Here is a 22,647-nt window from a genome sequence, read left to right on the forward strand (position 1 = left end):
GGTTGAAACTGTGGGGGGTTTGAGGATGTAACAACGGAGTCAGGTAGAGCATTCCAGGCGTTGACCCCTCTGTTGCTGAAGTCGTATTTTCTGCAATCGAGTTTGGAGCAGTTTACTTTGAGTTTGTATCTATCGTGAGCCCGTGTATTATTGCGGTTGAAGCTGAAGTAGTTGTTGACAGGTAGGACATTGTAGCAGGCAATTTTGTGTCCTAAGCTTAAGTCAGACCGAAGGTGGTATATTTCCAGGTTGTCCAAGCCCAAAATTTCGAGCCTGATGGCGTAAGGGATTCTACTGTGAGCAGAGGAGTGGAGGACTCTTCCCGTGAAATACCTCTGGACCCGTTGAATTGTATTAATGTCCGATATACAGTGTGGATTCTAGGCAGACGAGCTGCATTGGAGAATTTGCAACAAACCAAATTCTCTCTCCCCCCACCACATCCCCCCCCCAAAAAACAAACCCCTGTTCAAATAACCCAACTTGGTTAGCTGTGCAAATCATGATGCCGAGCGTCTCCTCAATCTTGTCCAACGTGCTGACAGTTAGCCATTTGGGAATTTCCCCCCTTTGCGACTTGACTTCACCGAGAGTTATTTTTAAAGCGAGGATTGGCCTCCCTTTTGGTGTGTGTGTGTGTGTGTGTGTGTGTGTGTGTGTGTGTGTGTGTGTAATCTGCAGGCGTCACTCAGGAAAGCAACAGATGAAACTTTGCTAGCTCTGATAAAAGTCATGTGAAGAAAGAAGGAGGGAAAAAACAAAACCATCTTCAGCGACTGCCAAGAATTTCAGCTGCTGTTAAAGGCACAGCAAAAGCAAAAGAGACACTATACGGAGTAGAAGCCAGCCAGCTCCGGGTGTAACGCAGAGGAGTTTGTGAAATCCTGTGGTTTTTTCAAAGGGGTTTATTTATTTATTTTTCGGCTGGATTTCGGCGTTTGCTGGTAAAATGGACCGTGGGGACAGGTGGATCAGCACAGAGAAAGCAGGCACAAGGTATGTATTTGAAGGCTGGGAAACGGTAAGGACTTGCAGGGATTGCTGATTGGACTACGGTGTCATTCATTCCCCCTCCTCCCTTCCTCCATATCATTCTGTGATATTAATAGAATTTAATAGCGTTGCCAGTTGTGGGATTCTCGTAATCCTCCAGATTCATTAACCGTCAACGATGAGGCTCAGCGACCACAGCTGATCTTGTTGCCCCTTTAGGTTTCTAACCACAAAGTATTTTGTCTTTTGGAAAGTTTTCAGAACAGGTTAATCTGGGGCTTGGGGAGGGAGAGAGGGGACGTATTTCTGGCATCAGGAGCTGGAAGGTGTCAGGTTTAAGATGCACCTCTCTTCCTCGAGCTACGAACACGGCTGAGCCCATCGTTTATGCCGTGAAGCTGGATTTTAAGTGGATTTTGCTCCGTTTTACAATGGTGGTTAAGTGAATCACAGCAGTTGTTAAGTTAGTAACATGGTTGTTCAGTGACTCTGGATTCTCTTTCTCCCTCTCTCTCTCTCTCTCTCTCTCTCTCTCTTTCTCTCTCTCTTTCTCTCTCTCTCTCTCTCTCTCTCTCTCTCTCTCTCTCTCTCTCTCTCTCTCTCTCTCTCACACACACACACACACACACACACACACACACACTGGACTTGGCTTGTCAGAAAGTCTCAAAAGCAGATCGTCAGACCCCGGGACGTAAATATGAACCGTTTGCCAAGTTCAGTAACATGAGCGCGGGGAAGCTGAGACAGCCATGTGAAAAACGATCACTTTCCCCCCCCCAGTTACTTGGAATGGTCATGAATTGAACTGTTGTAAGTCGAGGACTTCCTGTGTTTGAATTTTGGCTCACCCTGTGCCACTTCCTGAACTGGGTGGGGGTTTTTACCCTCCCAATGAACCTCCTGCTCCTGAAGCTCTCGAATTGGCCCAGTTGCAAGAAAATAGAATTTCCCACTGCTTTTTTTTTTAAAAAAATAGCATATATATTCAAATCCTAGCTGATGTCAAAGCTGGGTGTCATGATTTCTCAAACCTTTTTCTTCCCCTTTTGAGTTCCTTGTTCTGGTGAAGAGGATCGTAGTGTCTTGCAGATACGTGGTGATTTTTTTTTTTTAAGCTGAGGTCATTTTTTTTTAAGCTGAGGTCATTCTTGGAGTTTCCAGCTCTTGTCTATTCTTGGTTATTATTATATTTCGATCCTTTCTCAAGCTTCTCTTGCTGCCCACCCTTTCTGAGCCATGGATCAAAAAAAGACAAATAAAATAAGCATGGAACTTTTGCCAACTTCTTTCTCCTGGTGCCATCTCTAAGCAGGAGAGCGGGGTCCACCAGAATGCTCTATAAAGAGAGGACATTCATATACCCAAAACCACCCAGGTGCAGCGTTGAAAGATGTCCAGTCTTGTGAAAAGAAGGACTAGGAGGGACATGATAGCAGTATTCCAGTATTTGATGGGATTTCACAAAGAAGTTGGGGGGTGGGGGTTGTCAATTTATTTTCCAAAACACCTAAAGGCAGGACAAGAAGCAATGGATGGAAACTAATCAAGGAGAGAATCAACTTAGAAGTGAGGAAAAAATTCCTGAGAGTTAGAACAATTAATCAGTGGAACAGCTTGCCTACAAAAGTTGTAAATGCTCCAACACTGGAAGTTTCTAAGAAGATGTTGGATATCCATTTGTCTGAAATGTGTTTCCTGCCTAGGCAGGGGGTTGGACTAGAAGACCTCCAAGATCCCTTTCAGCTCTATTCTGATTGACGTGACAAAATGACTACTGTCTCTCTGGAGAATTTCATGGAAATTCTCTTCTCCGCAGGATTCATGATTTCATCTACAAAAATATTGTAGTTTGTGGAGCACGGACAAATCTGAATATACACACACACAGCGATGCACATCATCTCCAGAACAATCCTAGGTGTAGTGTGTGTAACAGTAGTGGCCCATACACCAGTGCTGTTTCTTTAATCCCTAAAAGTGGCAGTTTCAAAGGAAGACTTGATGAGCAAAGAGGTGCAAACTTCATCAACAAGCTTGTGCTCAATCCGGATAAGACCGAGTGGCTGCTGTGCTTCCCTCCCACTAATTGGCCAAGTGTTCCATCTCTCAGGCTGGGGGGTCAAATACTACACCCCTCAGACAGGGTCCGCAACTTGGGAGTCCTCCTGGACCCACACCTGACTTTTGAACACCATTTGTCAGCTGTGACCAGGGGGGCATTTGCCCAGGTTCGCCTGGTGCACCCTACCTGAACTGGGAGGCTCTCACAACAGTCACTCGTGCCCTTGTGACCTCCAGGCTGGAATACTGCAATGTGCTCTACATGGGGCTGCCCTTGAAGAGCATTCGGCGACTTCAGCTAGTCCAGAATGCGGCCGCGCGAGCGATTGTGGGTGCACCTCGTTTCACCCACATAACACCTATCCTCCACGAGCTGCACTGGCTGCCTATTGGTCTTTGGATACGCTTCAAGGTGCTAGTTGTCACCTATAAAGCCCTTCATGGTATTGGATCTGGGTACTTGAGAGATCGTCTACTGCCAATTACCTCCACTCGACCAATTAGATCCCACAGGTTAGGCCTCCTTCGAGTCCCATCAGCCAGTCAATGTCGACTGGCAACCACGTGGAGGAGAGCCTTCTCTGTGGCAGTTCCGACCCTATGGAACGAACTCCCCGTGGAGATTCGTACCATCACCACCCTCCAGACCTTCCGCATAGCACTTAAAACCTGGCTGTCCCAACAGGCCTGGGGCTAAAGACCTTCACCATACCCGAATAGTATGAATGTTGTGCTTTTAATGATGTATTGTCCTATATGTAACTCGGTTTGTCTCCCCCTCCCCTTGAATTGTGAGCCGCCCTGAGTCCCCTTAGGGAAAAGGGCGGCATACAAATATTAATAAATACAAATACAAATCATTTTATTTATGCATTTATTAAATTTTCCACTCCGCCCATCTCCTCTAAGTGATCCTGGGCGGTTTGCAAGAGCATAATAAAGCCATATTAAGCACACCTGAAGACTGTAAGAAAGCCCAAATTGTATGCTGCTTAAGCGAGATATTTAGTGAATTTTGCCCCATTTTACAACCTTTCTTGCCCCAGTTGTTAAGCGAACCGCTAATGTTGCTACGTCAGTAACACAGTTACCAAGCGAATCCTGCTTCCCAGTTGACTTTGCTTGTCAGAAGGTCGCAAAAGGGGATCACTGCAACCGTCATAAATAGGAGTCAGTTGCAAAGCGGCCGAATTTCGATCACGTAACCACGGGGAAGCTGCAATGGTTGTTAAGCGTGAAAAACAGTCATAAGTCATTTTTTTTCAGTGCTGTTGTAAATTTTGAATGACCAGTAAACAAACGGTTATAAGTTTAGTCCTGTACGGGACTAAAACCGTGACTTAAAAGCAAAGTAGAAAAACAAGTTAACACTTCCAAGTAGAAATGAATCAGGTTTAAAACTTCAAAAGCTGGGAGATCAGGGCTTCCTAGGGCAACTCCCAAGAAACTTGAATAATCTCTTTTTTTCAACTCCTAGCCCTGGGAGAAATTTGGTGTCATGTATTTCTTTCTATCCGGAAAACCGGTTGAGATATAATAGTGGTAAATTTTGAAAAAGGTGGTAGTTGCCACAAAGTAAGCAGTTGTTCATTTGTTTGTTTGTTTGTTGTTAGTTGTGAAGTTGTTTGCAACCCTTTCCAACTCATGGGCAATGTTCCTCCAGGCCTTCCTGTCCTCTACCATCCTCTGGTGTCCATTTAAGCTCACGCCTCCTGCTTCGGTGACTCCATCCAGCCACTTCCTTCTCTGTCGTCCCCTTCTTCTTTCTGGAGTCCTTCCTTCTCATTAGGTAGAATACATTGAATAACAGAGTTGGAAGGGACCTTGGAGGTCTTCTAGTCCAACCCCCTGCCTAGGCAGAAAACCCTACACCACTTCAGACAAATGGTTATCCAACACCTTCTTAAGAACTTCCAGTGTTGGGGCATTCACAACCTCTGGAGGCAAGTTGTTCCACTGATTAATTGTTCTAACTGTCAGGAAGTTTTTCCTCAATTCTAAGTTCCTTCTCTCCTTGATTAGTTTCCACCCATTGCTTCTTGTTCTGCCCTCAGGTGCCTTGGAGAATAGTTTGACTCCCTCTTCTTTGTGGCAGCCCCTGAGATATTGGAACACTGCTATCATGTCTCCCTTAGTCCTTATTTTCATTAAACCTTATTTTCATATAAATCTAATAAAACTAAACCTAAAACCTAAACTAGACATACCCAGTTCCTGCAACCGTTCTTCATATGTTTTAGTCTCCAGTCCCCTAATCCTCTTTGTTGCTCTTCTCTGCACTCTTTCTAGAGTCTCCACCTCTTTTTTACATCGTGGCAACCAAAACTGAATGCAGTATTCTAAGGTGGCCAAAGTATTTGAATTTATCTATCTATCTATCTATCTATCTATCTATCTATCTATCTATCTATCTATCTATCTATCTATCTATCTATCTATCTATCTATCTATCATATAATACAATTTATCTATCATATAATACAGTGAATGAACATATATAGGGAGAGATGAAATTATGTATGTGTATGCATGCATACATACATACATATACATACGCACAAACACACACATACACATACATACACATATATACACATACATACATACACATACATACATAATATCATCTTGATTGGTAGAACACAGTGAATTATAAATGTTTTAAAAGATCTATGTTGAAATACCAACATCAAAGCAATTTAACCATTGAAGTGCAATGTCGTTTATGTTAAACAAATATCAGGCATTAGACCGGTATCTATTCTCACCTTACAAGTCAGTCATGATGTGATCTACAGTTTGATGTGGGACCCCCACAGTCGCAATGAGGGGAGAATACCATGCCCCACTCAGAAGCAGTGAAGAAACTGGGAAAAAAGATTTGCAAAAGGCTGTCCTTTTTCTGGAAGGATTTTTTTAAAATACCCCACCTGCCCCCCTCCTCTCCCCAAAAGAAGAAACTAAAAGCAAAATATTTTCTGCCAAATATTGCTTTCCCAAAGAGAAAACAGGTACTCCATGACTTGCAACAGTTCATTTAGTGCCCCCCCCAAAAAAAAGCATTAGCCGTTGCAGCGTTCCCCATGGTCCGTGGTCAAAATTCAGACTCTTGGCAATTGTCTCGTATTTACGACGGTTGCAGCATCCCGGGGATTGTGTGATCCCCTTTTGCGACCTTTTGCTGACCAGCAAAATCAAGGGGGAAGCCGGATTCACTTAACAAGCGGGTTATTAACTTTACCGCTGCAGTGATTCGCTTAACAACTGCGGCAAGAAAGGTCTTAACATGGGGCAAAACTCACTCAACCAATTTCTCACTTAGCAGCATATGCGTTGACGTCACCTGTGGTCGTACATCGAGGACTACCTGTAAACGTCTATTTTTTCCTGTGAATGTTTACTCTTTAGGACATAGAGAAGCAGTTCCAGGAAGATGCTGCCATCTTCATCACTCAAGTTCTTCATCATGGAAGTTCTTCTGAGTTTATTTTCCATTTCTCTACTTCTTTCTCCTGGTAAGAAAACATCTGGTAGTTCCTCAACAGCTGGGCAAACGTCTGACAGATTCTGAAGGCAGGCCTTCTAGTTACGTCACGAAAAGCCTCTCCAAGATACGCCTGCTCTAATTTGGGACATTCCAGAGTTCCCCAGATCACCTAGCTCATACCTGTACTTGTCTAGACAACAACAGAAGAAGTAGCACGAGTTTTGCCCCAGGGAATGGGAGAAGATTAGAAGAGCAGCTCGCCCTACAACTCTCTGGGGAGTAAGAGGGAGGAAAGGGAAAACCCAGGTGGTTTTGCAAGATTCCAGGATAGGTATTTCTCGACTTAACACCCATCATCAAGGCCAAAATTTCTGTTGCTAAACGATACAGTTGTTAGGTCCACTAGACACTATGCTCACCAGAGGTGGTATTCAGCAGGTTCTGACCAGTTCTGGAGAACCGGTAGCGGAAATTTTGAGTAGTTCGGAGAACCGGCAAATGGCACCTCTGGCTGGCCACGCCCGCATGTATTCTCTGCCTCCCGAGTCCCAGCTGATTGGGAGGAAATGGGGATTTTGCAGTAACCTTCCCCTGGAGTGGGGAAGGAATGGAGATTTTACAGTATCCTTCCCCTGCCATGCCCACCAAGCTACGCCCACAGAACCAGTAGTAAAATCATTTGAATCCCACCACTGATGCTCACTAATACAAATTGGTAGTAGTGAACATAGTGACTCATGGACCTAACAAAAGATACTTTGGGGAAGGGAAGGTGGGATTGTCTCCCTAACTGGAGCAAAACCAGTTATGGGAAGACCTCCCCAGTCTTACATGGGATGCTTATCCAGGCAGCATCCCATCCAAGAAGAGAGCAGATAGCAAATGAAAGAGGAGAGCCAAGCTACTTTCAACCCCAGCGCAATGTCTGTCTCCAACTCCATCTTTTGTTAGAGATGACCAGGAAGGGCAATAGCAATAGCAATAGCAGTAGACTTATATACCGCTTCATAGGCCTTTCGGGTCTCTCTAAGCGGTTTACAGAGAGTCAGCATATTGCCCCCAACAATCTGGGTCCTCATTTTACCCACCTCGGAAGGATGGAAGGCTGAGTCAACCCTGAGCCGGTGAGATTTGAACCGCTGACCTGCTGATCTAGCAGGAGCCTGCAGTGCTGCATTTAACCACTGCGCCACCTTGGCTCTTGGGCAGACTAGATGTCTCACAGATAGCCAAAACTTGACCAGGCTTGCAATCTCAGAAGGTCAAAGATGTCACTAAAGTCAATCCTTGTTTATTAGCTTTTGTCGAGACCCAAGAAAGCACAAGGAACAAGAATCTTCCTGATACGTCAACTTCAGTGCTGAAATTTCATACCCGAGAATCCAAGGATGCAGAACCAACAATACTTCCATCTGTTGGTGAGTACTGACTCTCATTTTAGGGGCAGGGATAACAAGACTTCTGCAGGACAACGCGTTGCCTTAATGTGTTGGTATGCTCCAACAAAGCCCTTGATGGTGTGGGATCACCAGTAATGGTATCCTCTTATCTTCACTACTGGTTCAGAGTTGGGAGAGATCGCAGGGCACTACTGCGCATGCACAGTATCTTCTGTGCATGGGCAGAGTGTCCATGATGACGTCTGGGTGGGTGGGCAGAGCCTCCTGCCGCTGCCACCGCTACTGGTTTGCCTGAACCGGGGCTAACTGGCAGAATACCACCTCTGGGGTCCAGGATATCTGAGGAATCATCTTGTCCTAGTGGAAGAGGTGAAATTCAGCAGGTTCTGGAGAACTGGTAGCGGAAATTTTGAGTAGTTCAGAGAACCAGCAAATTCCACCTCTAACTGGCCCCAGAGTTGGGTGGGAATTTTGAAGTATCCTTCCCCCAGGAGTGGGGTGGGAATGGGGATTTTGCATTATTATAAGACCACTTCCCCCCTGTCAGCTCCGGCAAGCTGCCATTCAGGGGAAAAGACTGAGGAGTTGCCAAGACTCACCGTCACACCTACACAAAGGCTAAATGAGGCTGAAAATTTGTGTGCATCTTATACTCTGAATGTAGCTTTTCTGAAGCTTTTTTTCAGTCCTAATGAAGTGCTAATGAATGAAGTGATCTTCCACGCTTTGCCTGCTTTTCTCATTGCTGCTCCAGTGCGTCTTATACTCTGAAAAATACGGTATTTTTCTTCTCTGGAGTTTCTACATTTCTGAATTTCTCACGGTCAAACCCAGCTCTTCTTCAACTGATTCATGAGTTAACTCATTTCCTGAACTGACACCACCCATGTAAACATAAATTTTAACCTGGCAGCTTGAGTTCATCCAACAGGCTAAGCCTAACATACACAGACATGAAGAAACCCACCAAATCACCAGACTGGCACGTGGTATGAATGTAGTCGCCAGGTCCTTAAGCGACCCCCGTGGATACATGGCTGAAATATCTATTCTGAAAGTTGATGGGCTGTTTCACTTTTTCAGGTGCCCCCCTGGAGTGTGAAGTATGTTTTAGCACGGGAAATAGTTGTCTAACTGGGAAAGAGATGTGTGAATCGGATGAGGACATCTGCCTCATGGAATTGACAGAAATCTCCCAAGGTGAGTGAAAGGGACAGCAGTTGACAAGCAGACCAGAGGTGGGTTGCTCCCGGTTCGGGCTGGTTCAGCCGAACTGGTTGTGAAATTCAGGCCTGGGTCGCAGAACCAGCAGCGAACTGGTTCTCTCGCCACTGATGGGCTGCCGCCATTTTAGATTTTAGTAACTGCACGTGCGCAGTTCACTGTAAATTGTTCTGCACATGCCGAGGTGGTGCAGTGGTTAAATGCAGCACTGCAGGCTACTTCAGCTGACTGCAGTTCTGCAGTTCAGCTGTTCAAATCTCACCGGCTCAGGGTTGACTCAGCCTTCCATCCTTCCGAGGTGGGTGAAATGAGGACCCAGACTGTGGGGGCGATATGCTGACTCCGTAAACTGCTTAGAGAGGGCTGAAAGCCCTATGAAGCGGTATATAAGTCTAACTGCTATTGCTATTGCTAATTAACATTGAACAGCGTATTCGAGCGAAGCAAGAGCTCAAGCACGTTGCCTGCAGGTTGCGAACCAGTAATAAAACCAGCCACAACCCACCCCTAAAGCAGACCTCTCGGTCCATCTTCTCTCCCTACAATCTTTTATTGTTGTCCTTGGAAATGCAGGAAGTCCTTGACTTACGACCAGTGTGTCTGTTGCTAAGCAAAGCGGTTGTTAAGTAAATTGCTCCTGATTTGCCAACTTTTTTTTGGGCCATGATTGGCAATATCTGCAGTGATGAAATGAATCACATGGTCATTAAGTGAGTCCAGCTTCCCCCCCCCTGACTTTGGCTGTCAGAAGCCGGCTGGGCAGGTCACCAGTGGGGAACACATGACCCCAGGATGCTGGAAGTGTCATAAACACATGCTGGTTGCAAAGCAACCAAATTCTGATCACATGACTCTGAGGAATGATGGTCATAAGGGCAACATCTGGTTGTACGTCACTTTTTAGAATGCCACTGTAAGTTTGAATAGTCACTAAAGAAATGGTCGTAAATCAAGGAATATCTGTACTCTCCAGGCCAGTTTTTTTGAGTGGGATTAGATTAAGAAGTTGAACTGAGGCTAGCAGATTAAGTTTGGTTCCTCTCCTGACCATATTAACTGGCTAACTCTGGGCCAGTCCTTATTGCAGTCCAACCTGCCACGCATGTTTGCAATAGATTAAGATGATACCTAGTGTTGTGGCCCAGCAGGAGCCATTGGAGCTGCCACCAGAGTCCGACAGTGAGGGGCCCTATGAGTCAGCTCTGGAGGATGTGGAGGACCCTGGACAGGGTTCCAACTCTGAGCAGGGCGCAGAGAGGCTGGTTGGCCACCAGGAGGCGTCTGAGCCTTGGACCAGTGGGGAGGAGACAAGGGAGAGTGAGTCGGACGCCAGCAGTGAGTTGTTCCTGGATGCTCGGCACCGAAGAGCTAATAGGTGTAAGGGACAGTTGCGCAGTTACAGGAGGTAATTGCACTCAGCTGGTGGTCATTAGGCTCCTCTGCAGACTATAAAAAGACTGCTTGTGCATACGACCCTCTTGCAGAAGTCAATGCAGGAACGAATGTCGGAGAACATCACTGTGAGTTTGGCAGGCTGGATTGCTGCCATGGCTTATCTGTGCTGGATTGCTGCCCAAGCTTGTCTGTGCCGTTTTGCTGCCAAGGACCTGTCTGTCTGTTAATTAAATGCCATAACTTATCTTTGGCTCGGAGTGTGTGTTGGTGTGGGACGAGGGGGGGTCAGAACACCTTCTTTGGTTATAAGAACAAAAATAGAACATTAATATTAAGATAACCTTTTCTGTCACTTTTTTTACTGTGAGCACACTGGCAGACATTAAAAATGAAATTCGGTTGCCTGCTCTCAAAAGAAAGTATATATTTACCTATACATATACATAACACACATACACATGTGCTGTATGCATTCATACCATGTTTCCCCAAAAATAAGACCTAAGCCTAGCATGATTTTTCCATAGATACTCGCAATATAAACCCTACTCCAAAAATAAACCCCAGTTATGCTCGTCAGCCACACAAATGCATTCACCCCGTTTCCCCAAAAATAAGACCTTCCTGGATAATAAGCCCAATCAGGCTTTTGAGCGCATGTGCTGAAATAAGCCCTCCCCTGAAAATAAGCCCTCCCTGAAAATATTGCAACAGAGCAGTAGCCATGAGGTGACCACACTCGCCACCTCCTGCTCCTCAAAAATAATAAGACCACCCCGCAAATAAGGCCAAGCGCTTATTTCAGGGGTCAAAAGCAAATAAGACCCTGTCTTATTTTCATGAAAACATGGTAGTACCGTATTTCCCTCAAATAAGGCCTAATCAGAGAATAAGCCCTAATACATCTTTTGGAACAATAATTAACATAAGACCCAGTCTTATTTTCGGAGAAACAAAGCATATATACCTATACACAGACACTCATATCTATATCTAGCTAGCTGTATCTTCATGATGTTTTAACGACTCCATAATCCCTTATGGGGTGGAGTCTGAATGGAGCTGGCAGAGTGTTTAATGTCGCCAATGTGAGTTTTGTTCCGTAGAGATATTCTCATTGTGCCCAGAAAGAGAAATAGAATCAAACTCACAGCCTCTTGATTGTGAGGCAAGAGTGCCACCTCTAGGCCATTGCACAACTCCTCTATCTCTATCTCTCCCTCTACACCTACCTACCTACCTACCCACCCACCCACCCACCCACCCACCCACCCACCCACCTATCTATCTATCTATCTATCTATCTATCTATCTATCTATCTATCTATCATTCTATCCATCCATCCATCTCTATCTCTCTATCCCTCTATCTCCATCCATCCATCCATCCATCCATCCATCCATCTATCCATCCATCCATCTCTATCTCTCTATCCCTCTATCTCCATCCATCCATCTCTCTATCCCTCTGTCTCCATCCATCTATTTATCTATCTATCCATCCATCCATCCATCTCTATCTCTCTATCCCTCTATCTCCATCCATCTATCCATCCATCCATCCATCCATCTCTATCCCTCTATCTCCATCCATCCCTATCTCTCTATCCTTTTATATCCATCCATCCATCCATCATCTCTCTCTCTCTCTCTCTCTCTCTCTCTCTCTCTCTCTCTCTCTCTCTCTCTCTCTCTATCTATCTATCTATCTATCTATCTATCTATCTGCAGTGTAAAAAGTGCAATAAGTACATTGAAAACCTTTGGGCTAGGACAGTGTTTTTCAACCACTGTGCCGCGGCACACTAGTGTGCCGTGACATAGTGTAAGGTGTGCCGTGGGAAATTACTTTATATATAGTCAATATAGGCACAGAGTTAAAATTTTTAACATTTTCTAATGGTGGTGTGCCTCGTGATTTTTTTCATGAAAAAAGTGTGCCTTTGCACAAAAAAGATTGAAAAACACTGGGCTAGGACCCTCTTTTTTCTCCGAGTTGAGATTGCTATATTATCTGCATTGAGACAATCTTTTCTATGATACATTTTATTGATTTGAGCGTTGCCCATCAGAACTGTAGCCGTTGGGTAAAGGTACAGATTTCCCCTGTCCACAATCATGCCCATCCTTAGGGGCCAGGGTTCATCTCCCTCATCTCCATTTCCTAGCCGAGGGAGCCAGCGTTGTCCGAAGACGCTTCCATGGTTATGTGGCTAGCATGATTATATGCCAAGAGCGCATGGAAGGCTGTTGCCTGCTTTCCCAACGAAGTGGCACCTACTTATCTGCTGACATTTGCACGCTTTCGAACTGCTAAGTGGGAAGGAGCTTGAACAAGAACGGGAGCTCACCCCATCGCGTGGCACTCATCAGGTCTCTTCAGCTGTCCAGCTGAAAATTTTAACCACTGTGGGATTTAGATATCAAATATTAACAGTCATAACAAACATGCTTCTTTATGCTGAGGTGGCGCAGTGGTTAAATGCAGCACTGCAGGCTACTTCAGCTGACTGCAGTTCTGCAGTTCGGCTGTTCAAATCTCACCAGCTCAGGGTTGACTCAGCCTTCCATCCTTCCGAGGTGGGTAAAATGAGGACCCGGATTGTTGTTGGGGGCAATATGCTGACTCTGTAAACCGCTTAGAGAGGCCTGAAAACCCCTATGAAGCGGTATATAAGTCTAACTGCTATTGCTAATTAACATTGAATAGCGCATTCGAGCGAAGCAAGAGCTCAAGCACGTTGCCTGCGGGTTGCGAACCAGTAATAAAACTAGCCACAACCCACCCCTACAAACATGCTTCTTTATGCCTGTGAATTAATGAAGCATGATCCAAACATGGAAAGTTTCCTTCCACTTGAGTTCCTTTGCCAGTTCACCTAGAGGTAACTCTCCAAGATATTAGGCTCGGAGATGCAAGCCATTGAGTTGGGTGCTTCTTGAGGCTAAGCAAGAACCCCACTACAGCTTTGAGATCCTTAGTCTCAAAAGGAGTCCCACAAAAGCTATCTTTGTGCACTGCTAGGCTGGGTGAAGACCTAAACCTCACCAAATATGAAATCTTCTCTCTTGGCAGGAGGAAAAAACATGTCAACTATAGCAAAGGGCTGCTACTTTTCAAAGAACTGCACCTCTGGATCTATTTTGGTGACCTTGGGACAAGGAGAATTCTTCAGGAAAAGGACCCTCTGTTGCTCAGGAGAAGACTGCAGAGAAGATTCTCTTCTATGTAGGTCTCTTCTTCTTTTCCTCTGCCAGTGATCACCACCCAACAATGTCAGAAATGATTGGCACTCCAAACCTCCACTGATGTCATCTCAAAAGACTTGGGAAGTTGCCATGCCCTCCAAGAACTTCACGTACCACGATTCTCCACTAGAGGCCCTGTTGAGTATTGTGATGCAGAATGATAGAGAGCAGAGGTATACAACCTTGGCAACTTTTAAGACCTATGGACTTCAACTCCCAGAATTCCCCAGCATGCCTATCTGGGAAATTGAAGTCCACCGGTCTTAAACTTGCCGAGATTGGACATGCCAGATCAGGAGGACTACAGTTTCCTATCTTTGATACAATCCTTGAATTGCAAATTAGATGTTTCCGTGTTCTTCCCCCCTTTGCAAGATGGATAAACAACTTTATCCAAAGGCTTGCAGGATTCTTTGAAGACTGCGTTAAGAGTGTTGAGAAGGAATAGAATAGAATTAGAATTAGAATGGAATTAGAATTGGAACTGGAACTGGAACCTGAACTAGAACTAGAACTAGAACTAGAACTAGAATAGAAATAGAAATAGAAATAGAAATAGAAATAGAAATAGAAATAGAAATAGAAATAGAAATAGAAATAGAAATAGAAATAGAATGGAATGGAATGGAATGGAATGGAATGGAATTGGAATTGGAATTGGAATTGGAATTGGAATGGAATGGAACGGAATGGAATGGAATGGAATAGAATTAGAATTAGAATTGAATGGAATGAATTAGAATTAGAATTAGAATTAGAATTAGAATTAGAATGGAATGGAATAGAATAGAATAGAATTGGAATAGAATAGAATAGAATTGGAATGGAATAGAATAGAATAGAATTGGAATTGGAATTGGAATTGGAATTGGAATGGGAATGGGAATAGAATAGAATAGAATAGAATAGGAATTGGATTGGAATGGAATTGAAATTGGAATAGAATTGGAATTGGAATTAGAATAGAATAGAATAGAATAATAAAGCTGAAGGGGACCTTGGAGATCTTCTAGTCCAGCCCCCATACTATTCCAGGCAAATGACTGTTCAGTGTCTTCTTAAAAACTTCAAGTGATGAAGCACCCACCATTTCTGAAGGCAAGCTGGGAATGTTTATTTGTTTATTTGATTAAAAGAAACCATATAAGTAAGTCAAGGCAGTGAACATGTCCAGTATTCTCTTTCTCCCACCACGACAACCCTGTGAGGTGGGTCGGACCATGGCCATGCTGCATCAGTTGTAAGTATGAGGACCAGTTGTAAGACTTTTCTTCAGTACCATTGTAACTTGGAACTGTCGCTAAATGAATAGTTGTAAGTCAAGGACTGTGCATAAAAATGCAGGAGTAGGTTTGAGAGTAACTATGGATGACAAATGCCTACAGAGGCTTAGAAAACTAATGGGACCAATGATCAAGGGGGTTGTTCGTTTTTTAACTCAAATGTTATGATTTAATTAATTGGGCTCTTTTTTTTCCAGGGCCACCAATAAATAAGATAGCCAATGGGAAATACTGCCCAGCCTGCTATTCTGAATTTGAGCCATGTCCTGTGAAGACGGTCAAGTGCACTGGACATGAAGATTACTGCCTGGATTTGCTCGGACAAACATATTCTGGTAATTCTGAGGTTATATTATGAATACGTTCACACTTCGCCTTAAAACATATTGACTGCGTTGGTCATCCCACTATAAAAAAGAGGTGGAGACTCTAGAAAGAGTGCAGAGAAGAGCAACCAAGATGATTAGGGGACTGGAGGCTAAATATACATACGATGAATTGGGCATGGCTAGTCTAGTGAAGAGAAGGACCAGGGGAGACATGATAACAGTGTTCCAATATTTGAGGGGCTGCCACAGAGAGGAAGGGGTCAAGCTATTTTCCAAAGCACCTGAAGGCCAGATAATGAATCATAGATGGAAACCGAACCAGGAGAGGTTCAGCCTGGAAATAAGGTGACATTTTTTTGACAGTGAGAGCAATCAAGCCATGGAACAGAAGTTCAGACACCATCATGCTATATAAAACCTTAGTAAAGCCACACTGAGAGTACTGCATCCAGTTTTGGTCACCACACTGTAACTCTGACTCTAGAAAGAGTGCAGAGAAGAGCAACCAGGATGATTAGGGAGACTGGAGGCTAAAACATAGGATGAACGTTTGCAGGAACTGGGCCTGGCTAGTCTAGTGAAGAGAAGGACCAGGGAAGAGGAAATACCCCAAAACATTGTCTATGTTTTTTCCAACAACACCATGGGATTAACTGTGTACTTCCTTCTCCCCCCCAAAATATGTTTAAAAGAGCTCTTCTGTCTTCAAGAATATCATTTTAGAAATATGACTGGACCGAGATTCAACCTAGAAATTAAGGAGAATTTTTCTGACAATGAGAACAATCAACCAATGGAACAGAAGTTGCCTTTGGAAGTTTTGGGAGCTTCATCACTGGAGGCTTTCAAGATGAGACTGAACTGCCATCTGTCAGAAATGGTGTAGGGTCTGCTTGGGCAGGGGGTTGGACTAGATGACCTACAAGGTCCCTTCCAACTCTGCTAATCTGTTAACCTTGGCTAGGTTTCTCTGTGAGTGTATGTGGCTTAGGTGGGATCTTCACCCATACAATGGGGGTGGGGGGATTGGATATGTGTAGTCTAATGAAGAGAAAGATTAGGGGGTTGACACGATAGCAGTATTCCAATATTTAAATGGCGGTTACAGAAAGGAAGGGGGGGGGGTATTTTCCAAAGCACCTGAAGGCAGAATAAAAAGTAATGCATGGAAGCTTATTGGAGAGAGATCTAACCTAGAATTAAGGAGAATTTTCCTGTCAGTGAGAACAATCAGTGGAACAACATGAACGTTTCAGAAGTTGTGGAGGTTTTAAGAAGAGATTGGACAACCATTTGCCCAGAATCATGTACGGCAGTGGTGGGTTGCTAATTCCCTTCCAGTATGGTTGGAACGGGGCCGGCGGCGTCCTCATGCATGCGCACAGTTCACGCATGCGTCTTAGCACCTGCATGATGCTCCAGCTGCTTGCGGAGAATCATGCAGCTGCTGTATGTGCCATGCGCCTGTATGGAAGCGCAGAAGCCTTTAAAGACCAATAAGGACCGAGGGCAGGTGGGTGGGCCCTTTGGCGTTCCCAGAAGTTACTTACTTCCGGGTTCACTGACCAACCAGTCCACGCGGACCGCCACGGACTGGTTGAAACCCACCCCTGATGTAGGGTCTCTTTCTTAAGCGGAAGGTTGGACTAGAAGACCTCCAAACTTCCAACTCTCTTATTCTATTATCTATACCAGTGGTTCCCAAACTTGGCAACTTTAAGACTTGTGGACTTCAACTCCCAGAATTCTCCAGCTGGCTGGAGAATTCTGGGAGTTGAAGTCCACAAGTCTTAAAGTTGCCAAGTTTGGGAACCACTGATCTATACCAAACCATCATATTACATTATGACAGGGCTGTCAAATTCGCGGGCCGGATGTGTCACACGCTGGCCACATCCACACCCAGTTTAGCAAAGGGGGGGGGAGTCACGATACATCAGGTGACGCTGCTGTGACAATGCAAGTTGGACACCCCTGCACTATGATATGGTTTATATTCATCTGTTTACTGAATATAATACTGGGACTTTGTTAAACAAGTTGAAAGATTAGTGTGTTGTGTTAGGCAGCCACTAAGTGGTTGCGTGGACTTCTGAGGTCATCACCGACAGGCTCTGTGTGACTTTCCCTCTCGTTTGTCCTATTTAGAAAACAACATCACTCTGAAAGGTTGCACAACGGAGTCCGCCTGCGAATTTTTATACTCTGGATTAGTGAACTTGTTTGATACAGATACTTTCGATTGCTGGCCGGCCAACCAGGTGTCCCGGCTGACAGGATGTCTCTTTCTCTCTCTTGCTGCACACCTGCTGATGAAGGTCTTCTTGTGATGCCCCTCTTGGAAGTAGCAGCCATTAAAGGTTCTTTGATTCGCCTTCTCAGAAGGAAGAACATAGACCATGGAAGTGGCATTTCACCAAGACAGATGGTTGAGTCCGCTCATTCCGTTTTCTCACTTACTGACCAGGACAAAGTCTCCAGAGGAAATCCTGGGACTTTGAATTTGGACCTTCTTTTTAACCAACGAGGAACAGCCTTGCTAAGTCATGAAACAAAATTTCTCCTGGAAAATGCCTGCACTGAATGGACATGTGGAAGGTAGAGTGGCCATCCACGGCCATCAAGAAGAGCCGCGGTGGCGCAGTGCTTAGAGTGCAGTACTGCAGCCTACTTCTGCTGATCACCGGCTTTCTGCAGTTTGGCAGATCGAATCTCACCAGGCTGAAGGTTGACTCAGCCTTCTTCTATCCTTCCGAGGTCCGTAAAATGAGGACCCAGATTGTTAGGGGCAATATGCTGACTCTCTGTAAACCGCTTAGAGAGGCCTGAAAGGCCTATGAAGCGGTATATAAGTCTACTGCTATTGCTGCTATTGCTAATACGCTGACTCTGTAAACTAAGAGCCAAGGTGGCGCAGTGGTTAAATGCAGCACTGCAGGCTACTGCTAGATCAGCAGGTCAGTGGTTCAAATCTCACCGGCTCAGGGTTGACTCAGCCTTCCATCATTCCGAGGTGGGTAAAATGAGGACCCAGATTGTTGGGGGCAATATGCTGACTCTCTGTAAACCGCTTAGAGAGGCCTGAAAGGCCTATGAAGCGGTATATAAGTCTACTGCTATTGCTGCTATTGCTAATATGCTGACTCTGTAAACCGCTTAGAGAGGGCTGTAAAAGCACTGTGAAGTGGTATCGCCTGTTTTCCTGAAAATAAGACCTCCCCGGATAATAAGCCCAATCGAGCTTTTAAGCGCATGCACGAAAATAAGCCCTCCCCAGAAAATATTGCAACACAGCAGCAGCCATGAGGTGACCACGCTCGTCGTCTCCTACACCTCAAAAATAATAAGACCTCCCCAAAAATAAGGCCAAGTGCTTATTTCAGGGGCCAAAAGACAATAAGTCCCTGACTTATTTTCAGGGAAACATAGTATAAGTTTAAATGCTATTGCTATCACTATCAAACCAACCATCCAATGTGATAGACTTTAGGATTTTGTCTCAGAGGATGGGACTTCTGGAGACCAGCCACCAGTGTGCAGAATCTGCTGATTTTCACCAATAAAGTTTGGCCATAATGATGCAGCAGGGGTTGCACAGGTAAACCCACCAGTGGCTGGCCAGGTTAGGTGGTCTTAATAGAATGGACCTTATAAATTCATATTAGTTTGGCTTTTCATTCAAGTGCCCTGGAGTCCCAAAGTTGACTTTTAGCTGGAGTGAACTTTTCTCTCCAACTTCCTCATAAGTATTAAAAATAGGGCTGAACAGTGTGGCAAGACCCTGTAAAGTGGGGGCACAGGAAGCCAGACGTGGGTGAGAGATAGAACAGAGGTAATATACTATACTATACTAAGAAGGTGGAGAGGAGGCATATCTGTCTCTCCTGCAAAGCAACCTTCTGAAGATTTGCACAACGTAATGCTTAAAACCTGGGATCAGCTACCAGGTTAGGGTAAAGAATGAAGGTGATGTTCCCATGAGAAATCTAAGCTGACAATATGTTAGGCTTGGTTAGTATTTAACTCGGCTTTCTTGGATGCCTATGAAGTTTGGTGCGATGTATGAAGCCAGGCTGGTTTTCTAAACATTGCTCTATTTTTGTGCAATCACACTATGGCAAATATGGTGCAAATTGTAGGGGTTTACAGAAGCCAGGTTAGCCTGTTCTGCCAATGGGCGAGCAGTGCTCAATTCCTGTTTCAAATGGACCAAATGCTTGACTTGGCTCAAGGTAAAATCCCTCTCTTTCCTCCTTTCCTGCTGGATATTTGGGGGAAATGTTAGCTAGCCCTTTGAACTTACTCAAAGCGGTTTGAATCTCTGAGAGACACCTCCAGACCGCCAAATAAAGTATGTTTTTAAACTCAACAAGCTCTTGCAAGAATTTGATGGTATCGTGGGTGATCTGGTGAAATATTGGGGAATTGGGATAGAATTGAATAAAATAGAAATAGAAATAGAAATAGAAATAGAAATAGAAATAGAAATAGAAATAGAATAGAATAGAATAGAATAGAATAGAATAGAATAGAAATTTTTATGGGCCAAGCGTTACCTTCCCACAGAGGTGGATTCCTGCCAGTTCTAGCCTTTTCTATAGAAGAGGTTACACAAATCTACCGTGCCATTTAGAATCGGTTCCAACTCCCTCCCCCCACCTGTCTGCACATCATCAAGATGAAGAGCGAGAGGAGGAATTCTGGGAGTTGAAGTCCACAAGTCTTAAAGCTGTCAAGTGTGAACACCCCTGGATTTTTTTTTCTAAAGGGTTAGGGGTGAAAGGGTCTTGTAACTTGACAGCTTTAAGACTTGCGTGCTTCAAATGCCAGAGTTTCTGAGCCAACATTTTGGTTGCTAAGCAAGAGCATTTTTAAGTGAGTTTCACCAGATTTTACAAGTTGGCCACTCCCACCTGGTCACATGGCTGGCAAGCCACTCCACCCGGTCACATGGCCAGCAAGCCACTCCCACCTGGTCACATGGCCGGCAAGCCACTCCCACAAAGCAGGCCACACCTACAGAAGAGGTTCTAAAATTTTTTGAAACCCACCACTGGTGCAGAGGCTCTCAGCGTACATAAAAAGACAAGATACATTCGTCAAGAATCATAAGGTACAACACTTAATGCTAGTCATAGGATGAGAGGACATTACACAAGGCAGTGCCCAAGATATCTTGCCAAGCCTTGAGTGTGGCTAACAGTGCTATAATAAAGGAAAATTCATTTCAGCCCTTTAAGATCAGTTGGTTTTATGCCTTAAAATATTGAAACCCTACCAGGTCCTTCAAAGGAAGCCCAGACTTTTGACCATCTTCCACCATGATGTGATTCTTTGTGACTTTTGACCGATTCCTTGTCGATCCTTGGTTCCCCTACCTCCTTGTCTTTCCTGGAGAGTTCTCCTTCATTCTTCATTGCAGTAGACTGACAGACAGATGGACAGGCAGACAGATCTCCTCTAGATCAAGCAGACCTCAGTTCAGCCTCTTCTATGTAGTCCTCATTGCCAGTTAAGCTCAGCAGTGACCACCCTGGCTTGAAATTCTAAAAGAAGGAGTCCTCATATCTAGAGGATGCCCATTGACAAGCCATGATGATCCCACCTACTTATGTCAAAGCAATTAGCATAAGTATAAAAGGTAAATGTACATACTAGTCGTTCTTGACTCTAGGGGCCGGTGCTCATCTCCGTTTCAAACCTGAAGAGCCAGCGCTGTCCAAAGACCTCTCTGTGGTCATGTGGTCAGCATGACTCAACGCCGAAGGCGCATGGAGGACTCTGTTCCCTTCCCACCAAAGGTGGTTCCTATTTTTCTACTTGCATTTTTTACATGCTTTCGAACTGCTAGGTTGGCAGAAGCTGAGATGAGTAACGGGAGCTCACTGCCGACCTTTCTGATTGACAAGCTAAGCATCTTAGTCACTGAGCCACTGTGTCCCTTTTTATGCAGGCAGGTCCTTCCCCAGTTTTCCCATAATTGCCATGAACTTCCTCCTATCTTACCTATACCAACTCAAGTCTTCCAAGATCTTCCCACTTCAGTCTTTTATTTCAATGTCCTGTTGGACATTATATTCGGACAGTGAATGATTAATCAGTGGAATGACTTGCCTCCAGAGGTTGTGGGTTCTCCAAGACTGGACATTTTATAGAAGAAACTGGATAGCTATTTGTGTGTGGAATGATATAGAGTCTCCTGCTTGAGCAGGGGGTTGGACTAGAAGAGAAAACCTAGAAGAATTTTATTCGTAAGTCATTGTGGTTGTAATTCAAGGCAAGCACGGGACTGGACAGATGTGGTAGCTCAGTGGTTAAGATACTGGGCTTATTGACACACAATCCTTGCCCCAGCTGCAGTTAGAAAGCATGCAAATGTGAGTAGATAAATAGGTAGCACTTCGGTGGGAAGTAATGGCACTCTGCGACATCATGCTGGCTTTGGGAAACTCTGGCTCAATGGCCTTGAAACGGAGGACCACCTCCTGTAGCAGTGATGGGTTTCAAAAATTGTTTGAACCTACTCTGTAGGTGTGGCCTCCTTTGTGGGAGTGGCTTGCCGCCCATGTAACCGGATGGGAGTGGCTTGCCGCCCATGTGACTGGATATGAAGATACCGATGACACTTGTCAGAACCACCTTAAATTACCTCACACACAGCACTGGCATGCATAAGAATAGGATGTAAACTTGTTTTTTAAAAGGCATCTTTGGTTTGCGTTAAAACAACTTCAACCCACGCAATGTTCTGATTGCACCACAAACGATGTAGTCATTCTTACCTTTCACAGAGGCACTGAGTTTTATAAATATGAGCATGATAGTGTAGAATAATCATATCCAAAGACCAGTGGTGGGTTTCAAAAAATTTTGGAACCTCTTCTGTAGGTGTGGCCTGCTTTCTGGGTCCACTGGTGGAACCTCTTCTAACCGGTTCGGTAGATTTGACGAACCGGTTCTACCGAATAGGTGTGAACTGGTAGGAACCCACCTCTGCTCTGTAGTCTAACAGAGTAAAATCGACAGGGACTCCTTAACTTTTTCCTTTATGGGACTGGCCATGGATTTTTCTCTTATTTGTGCAGAGATCGTTAAGCCATTCTCCTGCATGAGCATGTTTGCCGGCAAACAATCTAGGAAACAATGCCAAGAACACAGTAGGAATCGGCAAAACCTGTGAAAAATAGTGGTCAGGGGATGCTGCAACCAGTTGTAAATGCGAG

General features: G+C 44.6%; 1 protein-coding gene across 2 annotated transcripts; it reads left to right on the plus strand.

Annotated features, from left to right (window-relative positions):
• Nucleotides 1-737: 737 nt before the first annotated feature.
• LOC148042960 (phospholipase A2 inhibitor and Ly6/PLAUR domain-containing protein-like) lies at nt 738-18,297 on the plus strand. Of its 2 annotated transcripts, XM_087727458.1 has the most exons (7): nt 738-996; nt 6,466-6,572; nt 7,843-7,962; nt 9,028-9,144; nt 13,640-13,792; nt 15,293-15,430; nt 17,573-18,297. In XM_087727458.1, exons 2-7 carry the CDS (start codon nt 6,491-6,493, stop codon nt 17,752-17,754), a joined length of 792 nt encoding a protein of 263 aa, XP_087583584.1. In that variant the 5' UTR covers nt 738-996; nt 6,466-6,490; the 3' UTR covers nt 17,755-18,297. The 2 variants fall into 2 exon arrangements, with proteins under 2 accessions (XP_087583584.1, XP_087583585.1); XM_087727459.1 differs by lacking the exon at nt 7,843-7,962 and having other exon boundaries at nt 741-996.
• The last annotated feature ends 4,350 nt before the right edge of the window (nt 18,298-22,647 follow it).

Source organism: Thamnophis sirtalis, unplaced genomic scaffold (assembly GCF_051295495.1).
Source record: "Thamnophis sirtalis isolate CommonGarterSnake01/CBP01778 unplaced genomic scaffold, rThaSir2_p1.2 scaffold_13, whole genome shotgun sequence".
Lineage (NCBI taxonomy): Eukaryota > Metazoa > Chordata > Lepidosauria > Squamata > Natricidae > Thamnophis > Thamnophis sirtalis.

Excerpts from the sequence above, each read along its gene's own strand:
- LOC148042960 (XM_087727458.1), top strand. The coding sequence starts at position 6,491 with ATGCTGCCATCTTCATCACTCAAGTTCTTCATCATGGAAGTTCTTCTG. Across the intron at positions 6,573-7,842 it reads TTCTCTACTTCTTTCTCCTG|CTTTTGTCGAGACCCAAGAA; the intron begins GTAAGAAAACAT and ends CTTGTTTATTAG. Across the intron at positions 9,145-13,639 it reads ATTGACAGAAATCTCCCAAG|GAGGAAAAAACATGTCAACT; the intron begins GTGAGTGAAAGG and ends CTCTCTTGGCAG.